This window comes from Taurulus bubalis, assembly GCF_910589615.1.
Source record: "Taurulus bubalis genome assembly, chromosome: 17".
NCBI classification, from domain to species: Eukaryota; Metazoa; Chordata; class Actinopteri; order Perciformes; family Cottidae; genus Taurulus; species Taurulus bubalis.
In genome coordinates this window covers 8,737,955-8,757,923 of record NC_136605.1, presented here as the reverse complement: position 1 = coordinate 8,757,923, position 19,969 = coordinate 8,737,955, and the positions used below count along the sequence as shown (strand labels likewise).

Sequence of the window (19,969 nt, the reverse complement as noted above, 5' to 3'; positions counted from 1 at the left end):
CACTATGACTCCACAGCTGCACTGGCAGAACAAAAGATTCCAAAAATGAATAATCAAACTCTTGACATACATCTCAAAATAAAGATTCTGTGAAGATGTGTACAGATCATCTTCAACATCAGAACGTGAATAATGGAAGAAGTGGATGCCAGTGCAAGGTGCAAGGCATGTTGGCCTGCAGGGAGATGGGCGTGCCAAGTGAAGGCAAACACACAACAATAAACATAAACAATAAACATAAACATTCAACATTAAAACAACATGTGACAACCAGGCAAGACCTAGTCTATGCACTAGAGACCCATAAGGCGAAGAGCTCGCGGGAACGAGACGCGTTATTAGCAGGTAACACGCACGAGCCACTTTAATAACTTATGTAACGCCAACATCGTGGACACATAATGGCCTTCCAGGCATTAATAACGTTAGCGCATAACATAGGCCAGTGACGTATAGCCGCGTTGTGTCGAATAGGCCGAGCAATGCATGAATGTGGTCTGCCAGTAACAACACATTCATAAGTAACTCAGTAATAAGAAACATGCCAAAAGCAGAAGTCGCTTACTTAGCTCGTTGTTACTCCTTTGTAAAGTTTCTCCGTAAAAAAAAAAGTCTCGCACTTTCGACTCAAAAACACTGACAATAACAGTCAGTGACGACTTTCGTCAAAATTGAACACACAAAAGCGAGAAACAACACACAGAAAAAGATCGTAAGTGTCTGGGTTTTCTCGCCAACACGGGAAACACTCCTCCAACACACGTAAGGACCTTTTCGCCGAACCCATCGGCTGCTGCAGTGCTCCCAGCCAATAGGAGGCGGTAATTTTATCGTAGCCAATCAGAATGTTGGAGAGGCGGGACTTCATGGTGAGGTAGGTTGAGAACGCCATGTTTACTGCTGTCGCAACTGCGCTGTTCCCGTCAGCAAACCCTCCCGGCGGATGGGCCATAGAGGAGGCCAGCGCGCGCATTTGCTGCGGAGGGAGGACGTGTGGTTCGACAGAGCAGCCAGCCTGGAAGTCATCTGAGTTACTGGCAGTGTTGACGTCATCAAGAGTTTAATATCGCCAGTACTGGTTTGTATTGGTATTGACCTCTCCTGGTCTTAATTCAGGGTATGATTTAGCCGTCTAAAGTGGACTAATAGAATAAAACACACACAGAAACACACAGACAGTGCATTCAGGTATAGAAGATGTTTATAAAATTCGAGAAAATAAAATAATAGGCAATATATATAATATATAAATATTATCAGTAAGCTTTTATTAATATTGAAGTGGCAAAAGAGGCCTCAAACACACAATAAAAGGCAAGCTTCAGGAATCAATAACACCAGTCATTATTTCTCACACTGTGTTGCAACATTCTTTGTAAATGACAATGTCTCTGTATAAAGACTACCTCAGCTTATAGCAGACAAGGCAAAATACACATGATGGCAAACACACTTCTTTCTTTTTTTTTAAAGGGACCAATATCTTTCAAGTGTTATGATGTTCAATGTGCAAAACAATGCACATGTTTTTATCAAAAAATACCTAAAGAATATAATGATTTACTACATCATATTGTTATAATTATGTGATGTTACAGGCCTGTATTTGTTTTATTTACCACTTGGAAATTTGCATGGGATGCTGACATAACTTGTAGATATAAGTGTGGTTACATGATATACACATATACTCTTCACTACGACACACACGCCTTTTCTCTGTTCTTCTCCCTGTTCTCTATCCCGCCCTGTGCTCTGAGAAAGCACTCTCCTTAATTGCATTCCCCCGCCCATTGATTATTTTAATGGTCCTCCATGCTCCACTGTGGACTTCTGCGTGCCTGCACCACATCAAGCACACACACAGTCTCTGAGGACAAAAATGAAAGCCACATCCTTTTTCTTGAACCATTTGTGCTTTCCTGACCAAAGGTGGCAATTATTGAACACTGCATTGCCGGTTTACTTTAGGATTAGAATAATTACAATCTAATTATTGTAGCTTCCTCCAATTCTCCACAATTGCCTTGTTCTCTTGCTTACAACGATGGTCAGACAGCTCTTTTCATCAGTGTGGACATTCCTTCTATACACAAGATGGCACCTCTCCAAAGTTTTGGGACTATACAGTATGATGTTCTGACATTTATTAAAGGGCTAGTCATTCCGAATACGTGACTCTGTTGTCTTACAAAGAATGCATTCAGGATGACATTTGCATTTCCTCGTGTTGTAGTAGTCAGCCATTAAACTCTCGACTTGCTCTTCAAACCATCGTTTTTCCGTCTGCCATTACCTTGTGAAGAATGAATAGGGATGTGCTAATGTACCATGATGAGCTGTGACCATGGTGACAGGGTTGATTTTCCTTCTCTCTGTGGAAGTTGACGAGTACAGGATGTCCAGATGCAACAAATAAAGCATGGCGAGTACACATCAAAACAATACAGTAAATTAGGATCAAGCATGTTTGTCATGCATGCATTGTAAAAGATACAAAAGGCTACATTCTAAATCTCATCGACATCAGCTTTGAGTATTTCATTATAATATAGCTGATATGTTAATGAGTGATCCAGAATAGAGCAGAGGTATCACAATCCTTCATCTTTTAATCAAAGCACACAACATGAACATAAAGGATATGACTTGCAGCCATGTCATGAAAAAGGTAAAACATGACATCTTAATTAAAAGGATTGTTCACAACATTAGCGTTAGCTGTTTATTGCTATGCTATCTGTGAGCGCTTAAATATTTTTAATTTGTCAGTGTTTTGATGTTCCCAACATAATTTATCAGACAGTACGCTTCTATTTTCAGTCATTTACATTATTATATTGATACATATGGCTGAGTGATTGGCAGTAAATAACCTTTATGCCTATATGTATTTCTTCGATAGGCCGACCACTTACTTGTTAATTTTCTTTGTTTCACTCGAGCATATTACATTTCTAAAACCATCCAGCCAACAATTTGCCGTCACCATACCTACTAATGTGCATATCATACATGGCAAATATTAGATTATACATTACATCCTCAATAGCAAAGACTATTTATACCTTTTTTTAAAATTCTTATAGCCTCTCAATTTTTCAAACCAACAACAAACGGCAAACAGCCTTAACATAACAGCGTGCAGCATGTTTCAAAAGCTAGCTTTGTTTTTCTTTTTCTTATTCGTGCGCTAAAGAGAAGCAAATATGAAAGTCATCCCATGTTGGGTTCAGTAAAAAGAGAACAGAAAACAAATGTGACGTCATGGATTGTGATCACGTCTAGAAAGTTCCCGACGACTAATATTGTGTCCTTCTGACTCGACTCCGTTGCCGTCTCATCTCGGCCTCCCGGCCCCGCAGAGCTGGGACTCTACTCGCTCTGGGCCTTCTTTAGGTGGTCGGCCTCCATCCTCACCAGCTGACAGTCCTCAGTCACCTCCAACAGAGCCTCCATCTCCGGGCTGTCTACCCTCACCAGCTCCCCTTCTTCCACCTCCACGCCGACCCCCAGCCCGTTCTCCTCTCCGCCCGGCTGGCCCTCGTCCTCGGTCACCTCCTCCATCTCCGTGTTCGGCAGCACCTCCTCCTCGCCATCTCGGATCTTCTTCACGTAGAAGGTGAAGGGCGGCACGCGGTACACGCTGGTCTTGGAGCGAGCGTAGACGGTGTGGTCGGGAGTGAGGGACTTTGTCGCCTTCTCCTTGGTGCTCTTCATCTTTGCCCTGCGCTCCGTGTTGGGGGTCATGCGGGTCCCGAGTTTGCCCATCTTCTTCCCCAGGCTGTGCTTGGTTTTCTCCAGGTTGTCGCGGGTTCTCTGTCGCGTCTTTTCCAGGTTGTCGCGGGTTTTCTGCCGGGTCTTCTCCAAGTTCTCCTTCGTCTTTAATTTGTTCTTCTCCATTTGCTCTTTGGAGAAGGCTTTCTTTATGTTGTCCACCTGCTGCTTGGTGGTGCGCTGGAGGCGCTTGGTACGAGACTCCTCGATAATCTCCTCGATCTCCACCTCCTCATCTGAATTGAGATGGTCTGGGACTCCCTCTTGTCCCTCAGGTATCTGCTCAAGGCCCTCCACGGCTTGGCCTTCCACTACTGGCTCTGCTACCTTGGACGTCTTCTTGGGCTTCTCTTTGTCCTGGGTGAGAAAAATAGTAGAAAAACAGAAGACTATTTAGCCACAGAAGCATTATATTAAGAAAAACACAGTGTGTGAATTGAATGATTTTCAATTTGACATTTAATACAATATTGTCAGACATGGTGCAACACTGATTGCATTGTATGATTCATGTAAATTATGGCATTTCATTTAATATTCCATTGACATCAAATTATCAGCTTGAGAAAGTGAAGTTAATGGCCTTTGGGTGAGAAATGAAATTGTAAATATGAGAGTGATGCTTCACAGATTCATGAGTCATCTTCACATTCACTGCACACATTTGGCTGCTTGTAGCTTGTGTAGAGCGCCATCTAGTGGCGTCCATCATATGCCAACAATCAAGTGCCAACATGCTGCATCCAGTGATTTTATACTTCTAAGTTTTAATGTAATAACATAGTCTGGTGTTGTCCCATGTACTGCACACCACATCCCTGAAATATAACAACACAACGATGCGTATTGAAATAAATAATCTGCAACTCCACAGTGATATTGAAACTAAAGCTGTTGCATCTATAACCACAGGAGTATTTCCTGCTGCTCTGCTATCATTTCTCTACAAATACTAAACTCACACACTTTCAATGTTGAGACATAACAGCTTAATTTTCCATCAAATTTAACAGCAAATATATTTTATATTAAAACAAAAGTTATGGATCATCCATACATGATAGATGTCCTATATCTATGTATGTTCTATAATGTATGATGCTGCTTTCGCTTCACTGGAAAGACTTGGTGGTTTGCACAGTTTCAGTTTAGCCGTAAAATGTACACAGCACAGCAGTGTAGCAGTTTCACACCCAGAAGTAGGGCCATACAATATAGCACTGTTTCCCAAATTGTAAATCCAAATTGCACAGGTGTCCCCTTCCACTTCCTTTCCTTCTACTTTACCACGCAGTGTCCAGAGGGCAACTGCTGACAGCTGCCAATCAATCAGTGCTGCAGAGACAGTATCTCCATGCTGCGTTGCAGGACACCGTCAGTGTGGGAGCAGATATCCACACAAGCAGCAGCAGAGTATGCTCACAATGCTAACCCCTGACAGCATGTCAGTGGCTCCTGTAGATCTCACCCGGCTTCCCCTCAGTGCCACCTCACTGCATCTCTTGTGTTGTGACGTGTTCGTGCTGATTTTGAGAAATATTAAATATGCCCCCCGCTCAGTTTTGTCCAATACTGACCCGGTGGTGAGATGAGGTCAAAAAATGTGGTTATTGTCAGCCTGTTGCCACATTTAGACTGAATCTCTCGCAGAAACAGCAGGGAGCAACACACGAGGAGGTGGCATGTTTGAGAGATACTGGGGCGTGTGGAGAGGTATATCGGGACACGTCTTGATTTGTCACTGTCAGTATGAGTGTTTTCAAGTAGACTAAAGGTTTGAAAAGCCATACCTGAACAAACAACTTGATACGATGGGTTTTCTATATGCACTATAGTAACTTTCAATATCTATAATTGACATTAATGTACAACCTCTGAAAGACAAACACCTGTCAGATCATGTGGTCGTCACATCTCCCTGGGCAGTTTAAATATTGCCATATGATCCCATCATAAAATGGCCATTGCCTTCATGCTCATCTGGTGCCGTGTATGGTGTGGGCTCGGCCTGCTCTGTATGGGGTTATTTTGGGCTGGCCTTTGCCTCTCTCTGGATTCAATCTACCGTTCTCTGGCTGCCGGCCACTGCAGCGTCCTACCGACAACCCGCCCTACACACACACACACACACACACACACAACAATCTCCTCTCCTGCACGGCAACAGATAAACACGGCGCTCTGTGACCATGGCAACCACCTGCTCATGTTGTCTCTGGTGGGTGGTGAAGTTTAGCTGAAAAACAGCTGACATCTCGACCGCAGTATACCAACATGAGTGGACTACAATTAAACTAAAATATAAACTGCACCTGCTTTGCAGACGTGCACAAAGAGTAGAGTGAGGCTGAGCTGCATTAATAATAACATTAATGAGAGACATTTCTCAATGCATGAGCACATAACAAAAACATGCAACGTTCTGAAACGTGACCAGAACTTATTGAAGATGTTAAGATAAACCCACACACAGTAAACATGTGTACTAAAACATTGAATAGCTGTTCAGGTGACCTCACACGTCCCTGGGAGAAGTTGTTCACTGTGGAAAGTTGGGTTGGTTATATATATATATATATATATATATATATATATATATATATATATATATATATATATATATATGTTTTAGCCTACCAGCCAAAATATATGCATACATATATGCATATATGTGCATCTCTTGTGTTCCTGGAGTAAATAGCCCTTAGGTAAGACAACCTCTGTGTATAAATACACATATAAATACATATGCATGAATATGAGTACTCATGATGACACGTGCACACCCTCCCTCACACAGAGAAAGGCAGACACACTTTCTTTTTTTCCATGAAGCCAAACTGTGAACACTTTTCATAAGAAGTTCTGCCGCCTGAACAGGAAGCTTCAACAGCCAATGGAAAAACAGCAGCGCAATGCATCCTTAGCCTGGGTCCAGACCTCTGGGTCCAGACCTCTGGGTCCAGACCTTTGGGTCCAGACCTCTGGGTCCAGACCTTTGGGTCCAGACCTTTGGGTCCAGACCTCTGGGTCCAGACCTCTGGGTCCGCCCACTCCACTGAGTTCAAGTGTTACCAGTTGACAGTTCTGTGATATCAAACAAAGGCCTCCTTTGAACAGCTGAACTCATACAGAACAGAGAAACTGCAACATGATCCAGGACCGCATGAGCATCATACATTACTAAAGCTACACTGCCTCTTCATCAAGGCCATCACTGACAAACATAGCCCGCTTTTTATCTGGATTGAACCTTGAAACCGATGGGAAACAAAGCAGATAACAAAATAATAAAGCATATTGTGGCGGATCGTCATTGAGTACACGCTGTACTTTCCATTGATGAACCTGTCAAGATGTAATCTTGTGATTTTTTGTTAATACACACTGATATAGATGTGTCGGCAGTACGCTGATATCAGACTATGTATTGGTCTAGCTCTGGTCCAGCTCTACTAGTTATATTTTAGTCACATTTTTAGATGTTTAGACATTTGTTAAAAAAAATACATCTTTTATTAGACTTCTAAGGCTTGTGGGAACCCATATGGATAAACAGAGACGTTGCATGTTGGAGCATTTTGTTGTTAACATTCTTAAAGCTTGACTCAGCCTCTGTATCTGTATCAGTGGAAATTGTGATAACATCAGCAAACCCTGTTTGGGTTTCCCTGCCTGATTACAAGGAGCGGCTTGAGAAAGAGGATGGTAGGTCCATTAGTGTGTCTACCTTCCACTCTCCTCCCTCTTAGCAGCAATGGAAAAGTCGGTGTGTGTGTGTGGTGTGTGGTGCGTGTGTGTGTGTGTGTGTGTGTTTACTGACAGGTAGGGGGATGGTGAGACTGAGCGTGTGTGTGCTCTCCTCAATAAGAAGGAGGTCTGTTGGTAATGTCTCTTTCCTCCAAAGAGTGGCTTGAATCATACCTCATGGAAAAGTTGGCTAGAAAGGGAACTCTCTCTCTCTCTCTCTGTGTGTGTGTGTGTGTGTGTGTGTGTGTGTGTGTGTGTGTGTGTGTGTGTATGTGTGTGTGAGTGTTTGATTTGCTCAGACAAGCCATCAACTGTCTGATCCGTCTCTCAGAAGGAGGCACAACACAGAAGATGCAATTAAAACGTCCCACTAGACTGAGGGGAAGGATTTTGGTAAACAGCCCAGACTATAACCTATTGAGGAGAAAGAAACAAGTGAGACAGAAATGTTGAAACGGGCCCAGAAGACCTGTGGGTGGTCAGCGGCGCCTCCTGCTTTGGTGCAAAGATTAGACCACAATGTTCTCATTCTGTGGGGAAAATGATGTTATCCTAAAATGAGATATTTGTATTCAAGGTGTCCATGTAAGAACTGCAACGCTTTTTCATTGTTTAAATATCATCAGCAAAATGTTCTCTGTCTGACTCACACCGGGGCTCGGGGGATAATTTAACCACAGACTGTTACCATTGACGACAGAGCAAACAGGGTTTTCAATCAGCCGACACAAAGACCACAGCAGCTCTGACTAACGCTGCTGGCGTCTACTTTTCTCCATCACTCTTGTCTCTAGTGCTGTTAAAAGACCGACACTAATCCACCTGGTCCCATATTCCTGCTTAGTTATTTTAATATGTTGTCACCTTCTGCACTAATACAAGAATCAAAAGGCTGTGTCATTTGTGAAGGATTATCACAAACCGGACTGCCAGTTTAAAAACAGAAAAGCAATCAAACATCCATGCTATTAATTGTAAATTGGCTGTGTGGGGTTCAGTTACGTTTAAAATACGTGTTATACATGTTTGTAATAATGCATTATATTTCAAAATATAACTTCATAGTCTAAAATCTCAAATATATTCTGTATTTAATACAATAGAGATTTGTGACATGATTAGCATTTATCCAAAGAAATCCAAACAAGGAAAATGCATACATTACTGTTTTTTAAATCAAGAGTATATATATATATATATATATATATATTTTTTTTTTTTCTACAAATATTTCCTTGTGAGTGAAGCAGCAAGATTGACTTTTGTTCACATTCACAATCCTGATTACATGCACACAGACTCTTAGCAACCTGCTCTCTTCTAGATAAACACACACACGCCATTCCTTTTGCGGGAGTGTGATGAAAGGCCTCTCCGGTGAGTCACATGGAGCAGCTGTCAGAGCGTGTCCAGTCCTTGCAGCTGTGCACTCAGCTTTCACAATGAGTGATACCACTGACCCGTTTGCCCCTCCAGGATGGGAGAAGGCCAAACCGAGAGATTGACCTGAAACAGAGGTGGTGGTTTGTGTGTGAGAGCCCTGCAGAGGCCTGAATCGCAACGCTTTGATCCCTAAAGAGCGCTCTGCGGCTAAAATAAGGACGCTAATGTACTCCGGTCATTAATATTGATGCCTCCCGCACTCTCCTAAATGAGGCTCATACAATTCACAGAGGACTGGTCCAGCTGCCTGCTACCCCAGGCATTCTGGGGGTGACTCCTATGACTGAGGGCACAATGCAATGTTTCATGAGGCGCTCTTATTCCTCTTAGAGCAACGCAGTCCTGTGGGTAATGGAAATATGAACAACCGATCCCACTCTGTTTTTGGAAAAGAGAGGGCTCTCTGTATACCACGAAGCCAACATGGCGATGTCATGCTGCAGTGCAGACCACAGGAAGGGAGTTCCTTGGTTTCTCTGCCATGGTGATTTGTGATTACACACACAGGGGGAAGCCCTTTTCCATAGCTCGGCCTTCCAACGTCCACGACTCTGAGACCACTGGAATAACAGGGTTAGTGCATGCCAAGATGGAAATGTACCTTTCCATTAACGTCTCTCTGCAAACTGACTGCTACAGTGCTGGAATATATTAAATAACGAATCCCTTTTTCTGTAATAGCGCCATCCACATCGACAATAAAGGATTAGTCAGCCAAATGTTTCATCTCTCAAATTCTCCCTTCATTCTTCATGCTTTGGAGATTGGAGCCAGTTTCGGGAATATAAATGAATTTGTTTTGGTTTTTAATTATTTTTCTCTGAATTTGGTATTTAGCACCTTTGAGAGAAATACGGTCCTACACTTTGCACTTTCCAGGATAATGTGACGTGTGGATCAAATGAGGGCATGCACAAGCTGCCAACATGAATACAGTGCTGGGCCCAGCTATAGGAAACTATAACTGCTGAATTACATGAGGCCAATATGACGAATAATGACAAATACCTCCTGGAAAATAACACCTGGGGGTGCGAGAGGGAAGGCAACCAGCCAATCACCCACAATGCTCTGCTTTGTCCTGTTGAGCTGTTGGTAGTGTGATACCGAATAACATTGGAGAAAATGATTCAGTCTTTGTTGATCAGTACTGTGCACCGTTTTTTAATCTAACATGAGCCACTGAGCTGTCTGAGCTGTCTGAGCCCCTGTTGTTTCACTAGAATGTAGAATTGATCAAATATTGCATTGAACACTTTCCTTCTCTGAAAGAATGTGTGAAACAAAATAGTGTATTTTCAGGAAACAAGGAAATACTGCAATGTTTCACCTTCATAGTTTGCCTTTCAAACTGATATCGTATTGTGATTCCATTATTTATAGATGAATCATCCTAAACATCCACGTGCATACAAAATCTAATCCCAAGGGTACCCAAAACCTGGCACGCGCTCAGTGACGGCCTGTAATTCACATACCAGTGACAAGAACGGCGAGCCGCTTGCACAGCAGCAGTGGGAAATACACCACCCTGAGCACACCAGCCTTCACACGCAACCTCTTATGTTACAGCAATAGCAGGTATATTAATAGTGAATTTATGGATGCTGCTTCAACAGCAACTTTTTATATTACTGCGATGAAGAAATACTTTAAAAAGACATCTCTAGCGGTACTTTGATTCGCAGGTAGTTTCATTTGTTTTAGGTATTCTCCACGAGTTCTGCTATTTATTGTGGGAAATATATTCAATAAATGGTACAATAACACAAATACGCAACTGTTATTATAAAGTATTTAAAGTAAAGTATGAAGCCTGCAAATACATGGTCAAACACACACATACATATGTGTCTGAAATTAAATTAGGCCCAACCATACACATATACAGTATGTTCTAACTGATAAATCAATAAATCAATCAGCTGGTGCTGCTGATTGCTAACTTCAGATCAACTTGATGGAACAAGAGACCCGACACCTTTCCATTGCATTGCTGCAGGTTCATCTATAATAAACAGCAACATACTGAAGCGCTTTCCTTTATTAATAAACCAACTCAGACAATTTGGCCAACGCTTTATTTTGGCTGTGGCCTTGTAGGTGAAGGGTGCGCCTACACATCTTGGAATAAATCAGCAGCTTCCACCGAGTTGTGATACGGTATGAGGACACATTTCTGTGAGGCGGCCAAGACCGCTGCCTACAACTGTTCAAGCGGAGGGGCGACCTGATTGGTCTCCCAGCTGCTGGAATCTGTCTGCTGCCCTGGGACGGGGATGTTGTGTGAGACAGAGAGGCAGCTGGGGCCTGAGATAGGTCGCTGTCCTCTTGTGCACACGGAGAAACGGGCTCACAAACACATCTGGACTGATTTAAACTGGAAAGGTGCTTCACACATGTAGAAGTATGCAAATGTGTACACACGAGCGCCTTGGGATTGATTTTGAAATAGTTTTTGGGTTGTATCATCCATTTGTGTCCCTAAATAACTCAACCACAACATGTAGACATGGGTTGGAATAGCAGGGATCCTCTTTCTGCTGCACCAACTGTACAGTATATCCTAATGATGGGGTCAGAGGAAAGGCTACATTCACCTCCTTTATAACTGACACACACACGCGTGTTGTACACGCGATCTGATGAAGCAGAGAGCAAATGTACTTGTGAGTAGATAAAATTAAACCTGGCCAATTATGCCACATCAACCATTAGTCCTCACTGAGTCATAAGTCAAATGGTCGGCCTCTACATAAATCTTTACATTCTTTAAAATGACAAATCAGCTTGGAAATCCGTCTTTACGTGAACAGAGAAAACAGCAGATACGGTGAACAATAGCAGGGGATGCTGGCCGGTGACTCCTGTTTTCAGAACACATTAATTTCTAATGAGGGACAACAAAGACATCATTTGATGGTTTTGAACTTCACAAAATATAAAAGGAGCGAGAGAGAGAGAGAGAGAGAGAGAGAGAGAGAGAGAGAGAGAGAGAGAGATAACATTTGGCCAAACATGCCAAGAGAAACATAGCTCTGGCTGTAAGATGTTATTGGTCGCTGCTAAAACAAAGCGGTTGAGAAGAAGATAAGAGATAAGCAGGGGTATTAAAAGCTTGACTTTAAAGACATATTTGGACATTTAGGTAACTATGCTATTTTCTCTCTGAGCTTAGTTTAACGCTCCATATCTTATTGGTTTAATCTGAACAAAAAGAGTGTAAAAACATACATTTGCTATGTTACGGGGGTTATTTCGAATAAAATGGGTGCATTGACTTCCTTACGTGACGACTGGCAAATAAATAGTCTGGCATCAAGTCACTTTTTGTGCGGATGAGACAAACAGGACATTACGTGTTGATTAGAGGTTAGAGGCAGACTTTGGTACTTTTGGACGGAGCCTGGCTCACCAGTTCTAGTGTTTGTGCAAATAAGCTGCGTCCTCATATTTAGCGCACAGACATGGAAGTGGTTTCTACAAAAATGTCGAACTATGAGAACAAATTCTAGAATGCTCTCTTGATAAGATCTTCAGGATAGGTGTCCTCAGGATCTAAGTCACGCGGAGACTCTACTGTATCTCATTAGTGTTCAATCTGAACCCGGGCTCACACGCCACCGCGCACTGGAACTCTAAACTGGCTCGACTCGGTAGCTGACATGCAATAGTGAAATGTGGAGCCTGCCAGATATCTTTCCACTCGCCCGGCGAAGAGGAGGGCAGCGGGAGAAAGGGACAGAGAGGAGAGACATAGTGTGCTGCCGTAATTACTGAATGAGCTTGGTGCTGGATTAGACATCGAGTAGACGGGCTAAGATGATAGTGGGAGAGAAACTGAGAAAGAGGGAGGGGAACAAGTGGGAATGTTGGCAGGAGAGGCACGGAGATGCCAGCGGGATGAATCACAACCCTAACTTAAGAGCTGCTGGTCAAGTGCTTTTTGGTCGAGTTGTTGCTCCGGCCTCCCAGGGGTTGCCAAGTGCTTCATAACAACCCTCTATGTCATGAGATCCAATTTATGCCTGGAAACAAATATTCAGAAATATGAAAGGGCCAAAAAAAGCCTTGGCTGGATCACTTTGTCTGGAGTAAGTGGAATAGAGATATTACACAGCGTGGGCCGGGTTGGCTGCAAGCTGAGCTCACTGTAACTGAGAGGTCTTACATCTCCATGATAGAGGCGACCACATGGCTATCGCTGTCTTTGAGCTGCAGCCAAACACACCCTGATTCCAGACGCACAACTGTACTGTCTCACACTCTTGATGGACATATCGCATTGCATACACTGGTTTTAATCCACTTAAGCATAATAATGTGCATTAAGAAGCACACAGGCCTGCCCCCAGATCTGATAGGCCAAGTATCTAATAAAAGCACATATTCGCCCTCATCAAATGATCTAAAAAGATCACATAACAGGACTTGCATCACATGGAAACCATGTTGTTATCCATAGATCATGACATTTAAGGGGGAACTCCGTCAATTTTACACATCAAAGTCTGTTTCCAGGGTTTGGAAAATCTGCATATGTGAGATACGTTGTAACAAGCGGAGGGAGCGGCATGAAATCTCCCAAATGTACTTGAGTTGGCTTCAGTTGGGGCTGAAGACTACAACTTTGAAAAGGGAAAAAAAGTCTGGGGGTGTAGCTCGATATCTCTGCCTGAGGCTAGCGGCTCGAAGCTACACAACTTTTATATTACTTCTTTTACTTTTAAATGAATTTGCTGACTCCACTGACGGCATAGCTGTTATGGTGTGGTGTGTTTTATTTTGAAGGTCCTTTCCTCTTGTGTCCTCTGTTCCCCTGCACTTCCTGCCTCTCTGATTGTCTGATTGTCTGCCTTGTCTGCTAATTGTTTCCTGCTGTGTCTAATCACCTCCCTTGTGTATTTAAACCCTGTTTGTCTTGTGCCCAGTGTCGGATTGTACTGCGTGTTTGAGTGTGACAAGACTGTGTTTGTCCCGTCGGATTCCGGAGTTTTTTGATTCCTGTTTTTGTTTCTTGCTCCTTTTTTTCCCCCTCTCGGCCTGTTGGAGGCTCGTCATTAGTTTTTTGTAAATAAATATTATTTTGTAACTGTTGCTTTGGCGTTTGGGTCCTTTTCCGTACCCCACCCCGTAACAATAGCACTGGTTTCCAGTGATTTAATTGAAGCAACTGATTTTGCGCCCAATTATTGCCAATGCATTTCAGGTGCGAGTGTCATGTGACTGTCGTCTATATAAGCTGATGCACCTGGGCAAAACAAGTTTTTTTTTTTTTTTGGGTGCTTTCTCAGAACTTGTGTTGAGTCGGTATATCTGGCAGTCAAGCTCTGTTTAACAGGTTATGGGCCCAGATGCGTTAGACGTTTGTGCGAAGAGATATCCGGCGTGAGTCGTCACTGAGAGACATTTGCTTTTGTGTGTATCTCACGAATTGGAGTGCCAGCACCATGAGCGAACATACGAGTTCACGTTGGTCTTGTTTTTAATGGGGACGAAAATAACTATAAACTGTGGGAGACAAAGTTTTTGGGACATCTGCGGTTGCAGAAACTGAAGGACATCATCTTAAATCAGCCCGCCGATGGCGCAGAAGAAAACGCACTGGCTGAGGATGCGGCGAAGAACGCGGAAGCGTACGTGGAACTGACTCAATTCCTTGATGACAAAAGTTTGTCTCTGGTCATGCTTCATCTCTTATGGACTGGTTCACTTTGAGTATTCTAACAGAACCATCTCAAATGAGCGCTAATGCAAAACAAGCTCACGTCTGCTCTGTCCTTAATGAGCTTCATGTTTGCATGAAGAGAATCAGCATGCAGCCTGTCACCATCACCCTATGGATCGGTGACACTAGGAGAGTATTGAATGCTCTGTTGTCATATTTGTAGAGTGTGGTGGGGCTACTGTCACACAGCAGGACATGTCTCCCATACTGCGACACATGGTTTTTAAACAGTTGGCTGAAGCCAAGAGACATTTGCTGGACATAGATGTGTTTGGTCTGAGGATGAGCAGGAGGCTTAACTATTGGGGCAGGGCTTTACCACTACGGCAGCTGTCTGGTTTCTCCTACCATCAAGCAGCTGAGAAACTGGAAAATGATGACTAACTACAACTTTTCCATAATTCATTCCTTGTTTTGGTCATTTTTCATAAAGTGTGTAATGCAGGCGAACAGCTTTTGGACAAGGACAACTTTATTATTGCTGGAATATGTCATTGTGGTGAAAAACTATTTAATAGCGTTTCTACAGAATCTCAATATTATCTCTGAACAGCTTGTTTCTAGGTTCATTTCCTGACAGTTAATGCGAAAAGGAAATTGCTAAAGCACAACAGGATATTACACTCTGAGGCTGAAGTAACAAAGTCAAAATGCCAGACGATATGAGTGGAACAGGAAATCCACTTGGAATTGTGTAGAAATGGAGAGATAATTGGTACCAATATTTGATGCAATACAGTCAGAGCAGTGAAACAGGGTTGGTGAAAGAGGGCCTCATTAGATCACTGACCAGCTGTGAACCACAGAGCTCTGATGACAGGCTGCTTATGCCTTGTGCAGTAGCAAGACCCTCAGCTGCTGCAAGGTCACTTGCAATAAGGGGTTTGTTATTTTAAAACGCCACAAAGAAGCTGCCTAATGAGGAAGGAAATGTGCCGCTTCCCAATCGCAATACTGTTCGTTCTATATATATCTATATCTATCTCTCTTGAAATGGGCCAATCTGCAAAATGGCTACTTTTACTTTTGTTGTTTTAAGTATATTTTGATGGTAGTATTTCTTTACTTTTACTTAAAGCTATTACAACAAACTTTAATTTTGTGTTGATTTTGGCGGTCCCTGTGGACAAAGGTGGTAGGGATTCTGGTACTCAGAATCCCTTCAGAAAACGTCTCATTTTACTGCAGCATGGCCTGACTCCGCTCAGTCCGGGTTCTGGTCCTCCTGCTCCAGCAGGGCCTCCAGCAGCGTGGCGTTGACAACCATTAACAAATAACTCATCTTCTCGCTGATGGTCTCGTTTACTTATCTAGTTAATATAAAGTCATCGGTAATAAAATGACAGTTCATAACCAGTTAAGTAGTAAAATTCTGAATGCATGAATTTGAGTTCAGACTTTTACTGAAGTAAACGATTAGAATACTTCTGCTGATATGCAATGTACATTTGGTATAAAGGTCACCAGGACCACACCCTGCCGTTGCCAGGGGATCCTGCGTGCCATCATCAATGCCGGTTTAATTATAAAGCATCAGTGTCAAAGTCTTTCCAGGCTAAACATCCTGAAGCATGTGGCTATTCTCAGAGTGCAGAGACAGAATAATGGTAAATGGACTGTACTTGTGGAGCACTTTTCTAGTCTTCTGACTACTCAAAACACCTCAAAGCTACATGTCATCTATCACCCATTCATACCCATTAAAACACCGGAGGCTACAGGAGCAGCTTGGGGTTAAGTGTCTTGCCCAAGGACACATTGACTAGCAGAGCCGGGGTTTGAACCACTGATCCTCTGATGGGAGGAAGTCCCTGCTCTACCACTGAGCCACAGACACCCCGTAATAATACTGCAGTTACAGTTAAGGCTGGTATCTGTTTCACAAAGCAAAGAGTATAACGGCTCCTCTCAGCAAAGGTGATGCTCTGAAAGTGATACACTTGTCTCACTCACATGCTAGCTTCACTTGACACTGACACTGCAAGTGAAATGCAATATTGGTGAGGAATGGGCCCCACACACCTTGGTATTGCGGTACTTGTGAGGACACTGCGCTTGCTTACTTTACGGCCACAGACGTTCCCCGTGACCTCGAGTTTAACCTCTCCACGCCTGACACTAAGCCCATTCTTACACATTAACACACAAACAGACAGTGGAAAGCGGTGAAACCTGACGGAGAGCCAGCGTTGATTTGCAATGCTGCCAATAATATCTGACCCGCCAATGTCGGTTATATAAACTGGACACGGTGCAGCCATCGTTTGGCAAAAAATAGATCTCGGCAGCTACTGCAACATGGAAGTTACAGATCCTGCAGCAGCTCTGAGACACGACTGTGACCAGTTTAGACAGTGATAAGAGCATTACGGTTTCGATAACGCCAACAGGAAATGACTCGATTTGAAACACAATCAAAACGTATTCGAGAATAAAAACAGTCAATGCCTGAGCTTTACGAAAATAGTGCTGGCTCTACGAATTCCACATCTGCAAACCTTTTATGCACAGTGAACTGAAACCCACAATTGCACACAGCCGTGCAGTTAAAGGGGCTTGCAGAAGCCAATGCAGTGTCACTCACAGCAGGAGGCACCTGCTTTGCAGTGTAATTTATTAAGGACTAGTGTCTATGATTGGATTTCTACAGCATACCAATAGTGTAACCTGCTCCCATAGTGGGCATCCCAGGAGGGGGAGGTGAAAATGTTGGCCTGCCAATACGGATCCTGAAGTAAGCTCTACTCACGGGAGGCTTGCAACTCTCAGATACGCTGCTACTAATGCTTTTAAATAATGCATTCACCCCTTTTCCAGTGTGCAAATTACACAGTTTAACAGCCGTGACGGCAAAAAACAACAACCTTGTCTCAAATGCATACAATGGTATCCTTCATTCATATTGTTTTTTTTTTACTTCATTTTTTTCAAGACATTCATGGTCCCAAATTCAGATATTAAAGTGATGGTTTGTGCTCGCATGTCAGTGTCCCACTTCGGAGAAATCTTAGTAATAAAAACTACATCTTCATCTTACATGCCAGCACTCAGATGAGTTCACTCTCAAGTAGCCCTTCATGCCAGTGTTTATAGGCCTTTTCATTCACACCCACTTGTCTTTTTATAGTTTCTTTGGGTAATCATAAAGTCCTGGAGTGAGAGCTCATAATCTGCCTTTTTGTTTTTCCATGGAAGCTAGAATTCCCTGACAGGTGAGAGAAGGAATCCGCCTCTCGCTGAGCGTAAACACAAACCACACAACGCTTCTGAAGCTTCTAAATAGTGTCCGATTCTTCGTAAACATTACAGCTCATTTAAGTTTGAGGGAAAAAGTGATTCAGACATTTACGTCACGGAAGCTAGAGCTTTTGGCCAGCATCCTCCATCCTGAGAAACTACAGAACATTTCCACTACGGAAGGTCAACTCAAGCCACAGTGTGACTCTTTCTCTCTCTCTCTGGTGAGATGGTGTGAGAAGGTTGTTTTGATAGATTTTCAGGTGCATTTTCACACTCCGTCCCCTCACAACTTTCCTTTGCGGTGTGGGGAATGCAACACACCCCCTGTTAACATGCACTGGGAGTGTGAGCTTGGCATCCACATGTAACGCAAAGCCGTGACATTCTCAAACAAAGATTGTTTGCTATAACTTAGTCCACCCTGTGATGAAAATAGTAAAAGAACAAGCTCTCTCACTCACGCACACACACACACCATGCCGTTCTCAGTGTTCACCTGGTAGATGAGGACTTTGAAGTTGCGTCTCTTGAGCAGCTCGTTCTCGTTGCTCTCCAGCTTCTTGATCTGGCCCGCCTGCTTCTCCAGGTTGCTGCGCACCGTCTTGACGTTGACGCTGACCTTGCGCACCTTGTCCAGCATCTTGTTGACCGTGTTGGCCGTGCCGACGTGGTTCTTAGACAACTTAGTCAGCTCCCCTTGGATGGTTGACACTGACTTCTCCATGGCCTCCTGCCGGGCCTCGAGCCCATTCTGGGTGTGCTGGATCTGGTCGACCACCCCGATGATCTTGTCGAGCAGAGCGAGGACCATGGCCCCGTTCATCTGCGCTTCGCTCTTGCCTCCGGGGCCAGTGACCAGCACCTGGTCCACCTCCTGAGCAGGGTGGTTGTCATCTACTGCCGGCTCCGTGGCAGCACCCACCAGAGCGACCTCGTCATCATCAAAAGACACTTCTTCTAAGGCTGGCTGCTCCTTCTGGACACCTGTATCTGCCATGGCTGTCGGCTCTAAATACAAACTGCCTGCTCACTCACTACAGTTAAAAATACACGAATGAAAGACAACTCGCAGGAGCCACGCTGCACAGCACTCAGTCCCTGATTCTTTTTTTTGTTTCTGTCAGACAACTTTCTCAACCACTTCTTTTCCTCTTCCTATACTTTACGTTTAAACTTTCTCTTCACCCTCAGTCTCACACTCTCAGCCTTCTCAGTCTCTCTCTGCCTCTGCTCTGGGATGCCAGCCAGCCAAAGGGAAGTAGGGCCTCTCACAGCTGAGGCATGTGTGCCCTGACTCAAATGCCTCTGCTCCCTGTGTAACCACCCAGTCAAAAGTTTTCCCTTCTTCTACCCGGCCCCCGCCCCCAGCTCCCCCTGCTGCCGGGGCTCCACCCAATTTGTCCCCAAGCTCAGGGAATCACATCTCTACCAGACTCCACCTCGTAAGGTTTGTTTATACCCGCGCGAGACACCGCGGCGCAGGCCTCCGTAGATGGCTCACTAGCTGCGAGCGTGCACAGAGGCGCTTGTGCTCGAAGTGGTGTTTGTCACAATAACTATAAAAGCTGAGACTCCACAGATTGCAACGATATAAGTGCCATCACGTTACAACCAAAACTCACTGAACTAGCAGCGGAAGATGAGAAAAAAAATTAACTTGGTGATTACAACTTGTGTTCCTGGGCATGTCAACACTGCTAATGGCTACATCAAAGTCTCTGGCTCATGCCTGAGTTAATTCCAGTCGTCTGTTATCATCTGCATCAGAGGAGCACTTCCACCTTCCACCAGCATCTAACGTCCGGTCCGTCTTCAGCTTTCCATGTAAAAACACGATCTATGTCTCCATCTGGTGGATGAATCAGGTTCCTGCACTCATTACAAAGCCGTTAAGCTTCAATACAGCCACATGCAAATTAGCAAAAACAAAACAAAACCAAAGCACGCGTACTAAGATGGAATTAATACATATAGTGAATTGTTTTACTTCTCTAAGAGAAACTATGGTCAATGTTGCTGTTCTACTGGTCT

The 19,969-nt window shown here is 43.7% G+C and overlaps 1 protein-coding gene across 1 annotated transcript; it reads right to left on the bottom strand.

Annotated features, from left to right (window-relative positions):
* Positions 1-1,183: 1,183 nt before the first annotated feature.
* cavin1a (caveolae associated protein 1a) lies at positions 1,184-19,231 on the bottom strand. Its single transcript, XM_079233466.1, has 2 exons — positions 18,435-19,231; positions 1,184-4,134 (listed from the first exon to the last, which is right to left on the bottom strand). Exons 1-2 carry the CDS (start codon positions 18,933-18,935, stop codon positions 3,376-3,378), a joined length of 1,260 nt encoding a protein of 419 aa, XP_079089592.1. The 5' UTR covers positions 18,936-19,231; the 3' UTR covers positions 1,184-3,375.
* Positions 19,232-19,969: the final 738 nt, after the last annotated feature.

Bases quoted from the DNA above. Each gene is read 5' to 3' on its own strand.
- cavin1a (XM_079233466.1), bottom strand. From the start codon at position 18,935: ATGGCAGATACAGGTGTCCAGAAGGAGCAGCCAGCCTTAGAAGAAGTG. The intron at 4,135-18,434 runs GTGAACACTGAG...TTTCTCACCCAG, and splicing joins TCAAAGTCCTCATCTACCAG to GACAAAGAGAAGCCCAAGAA.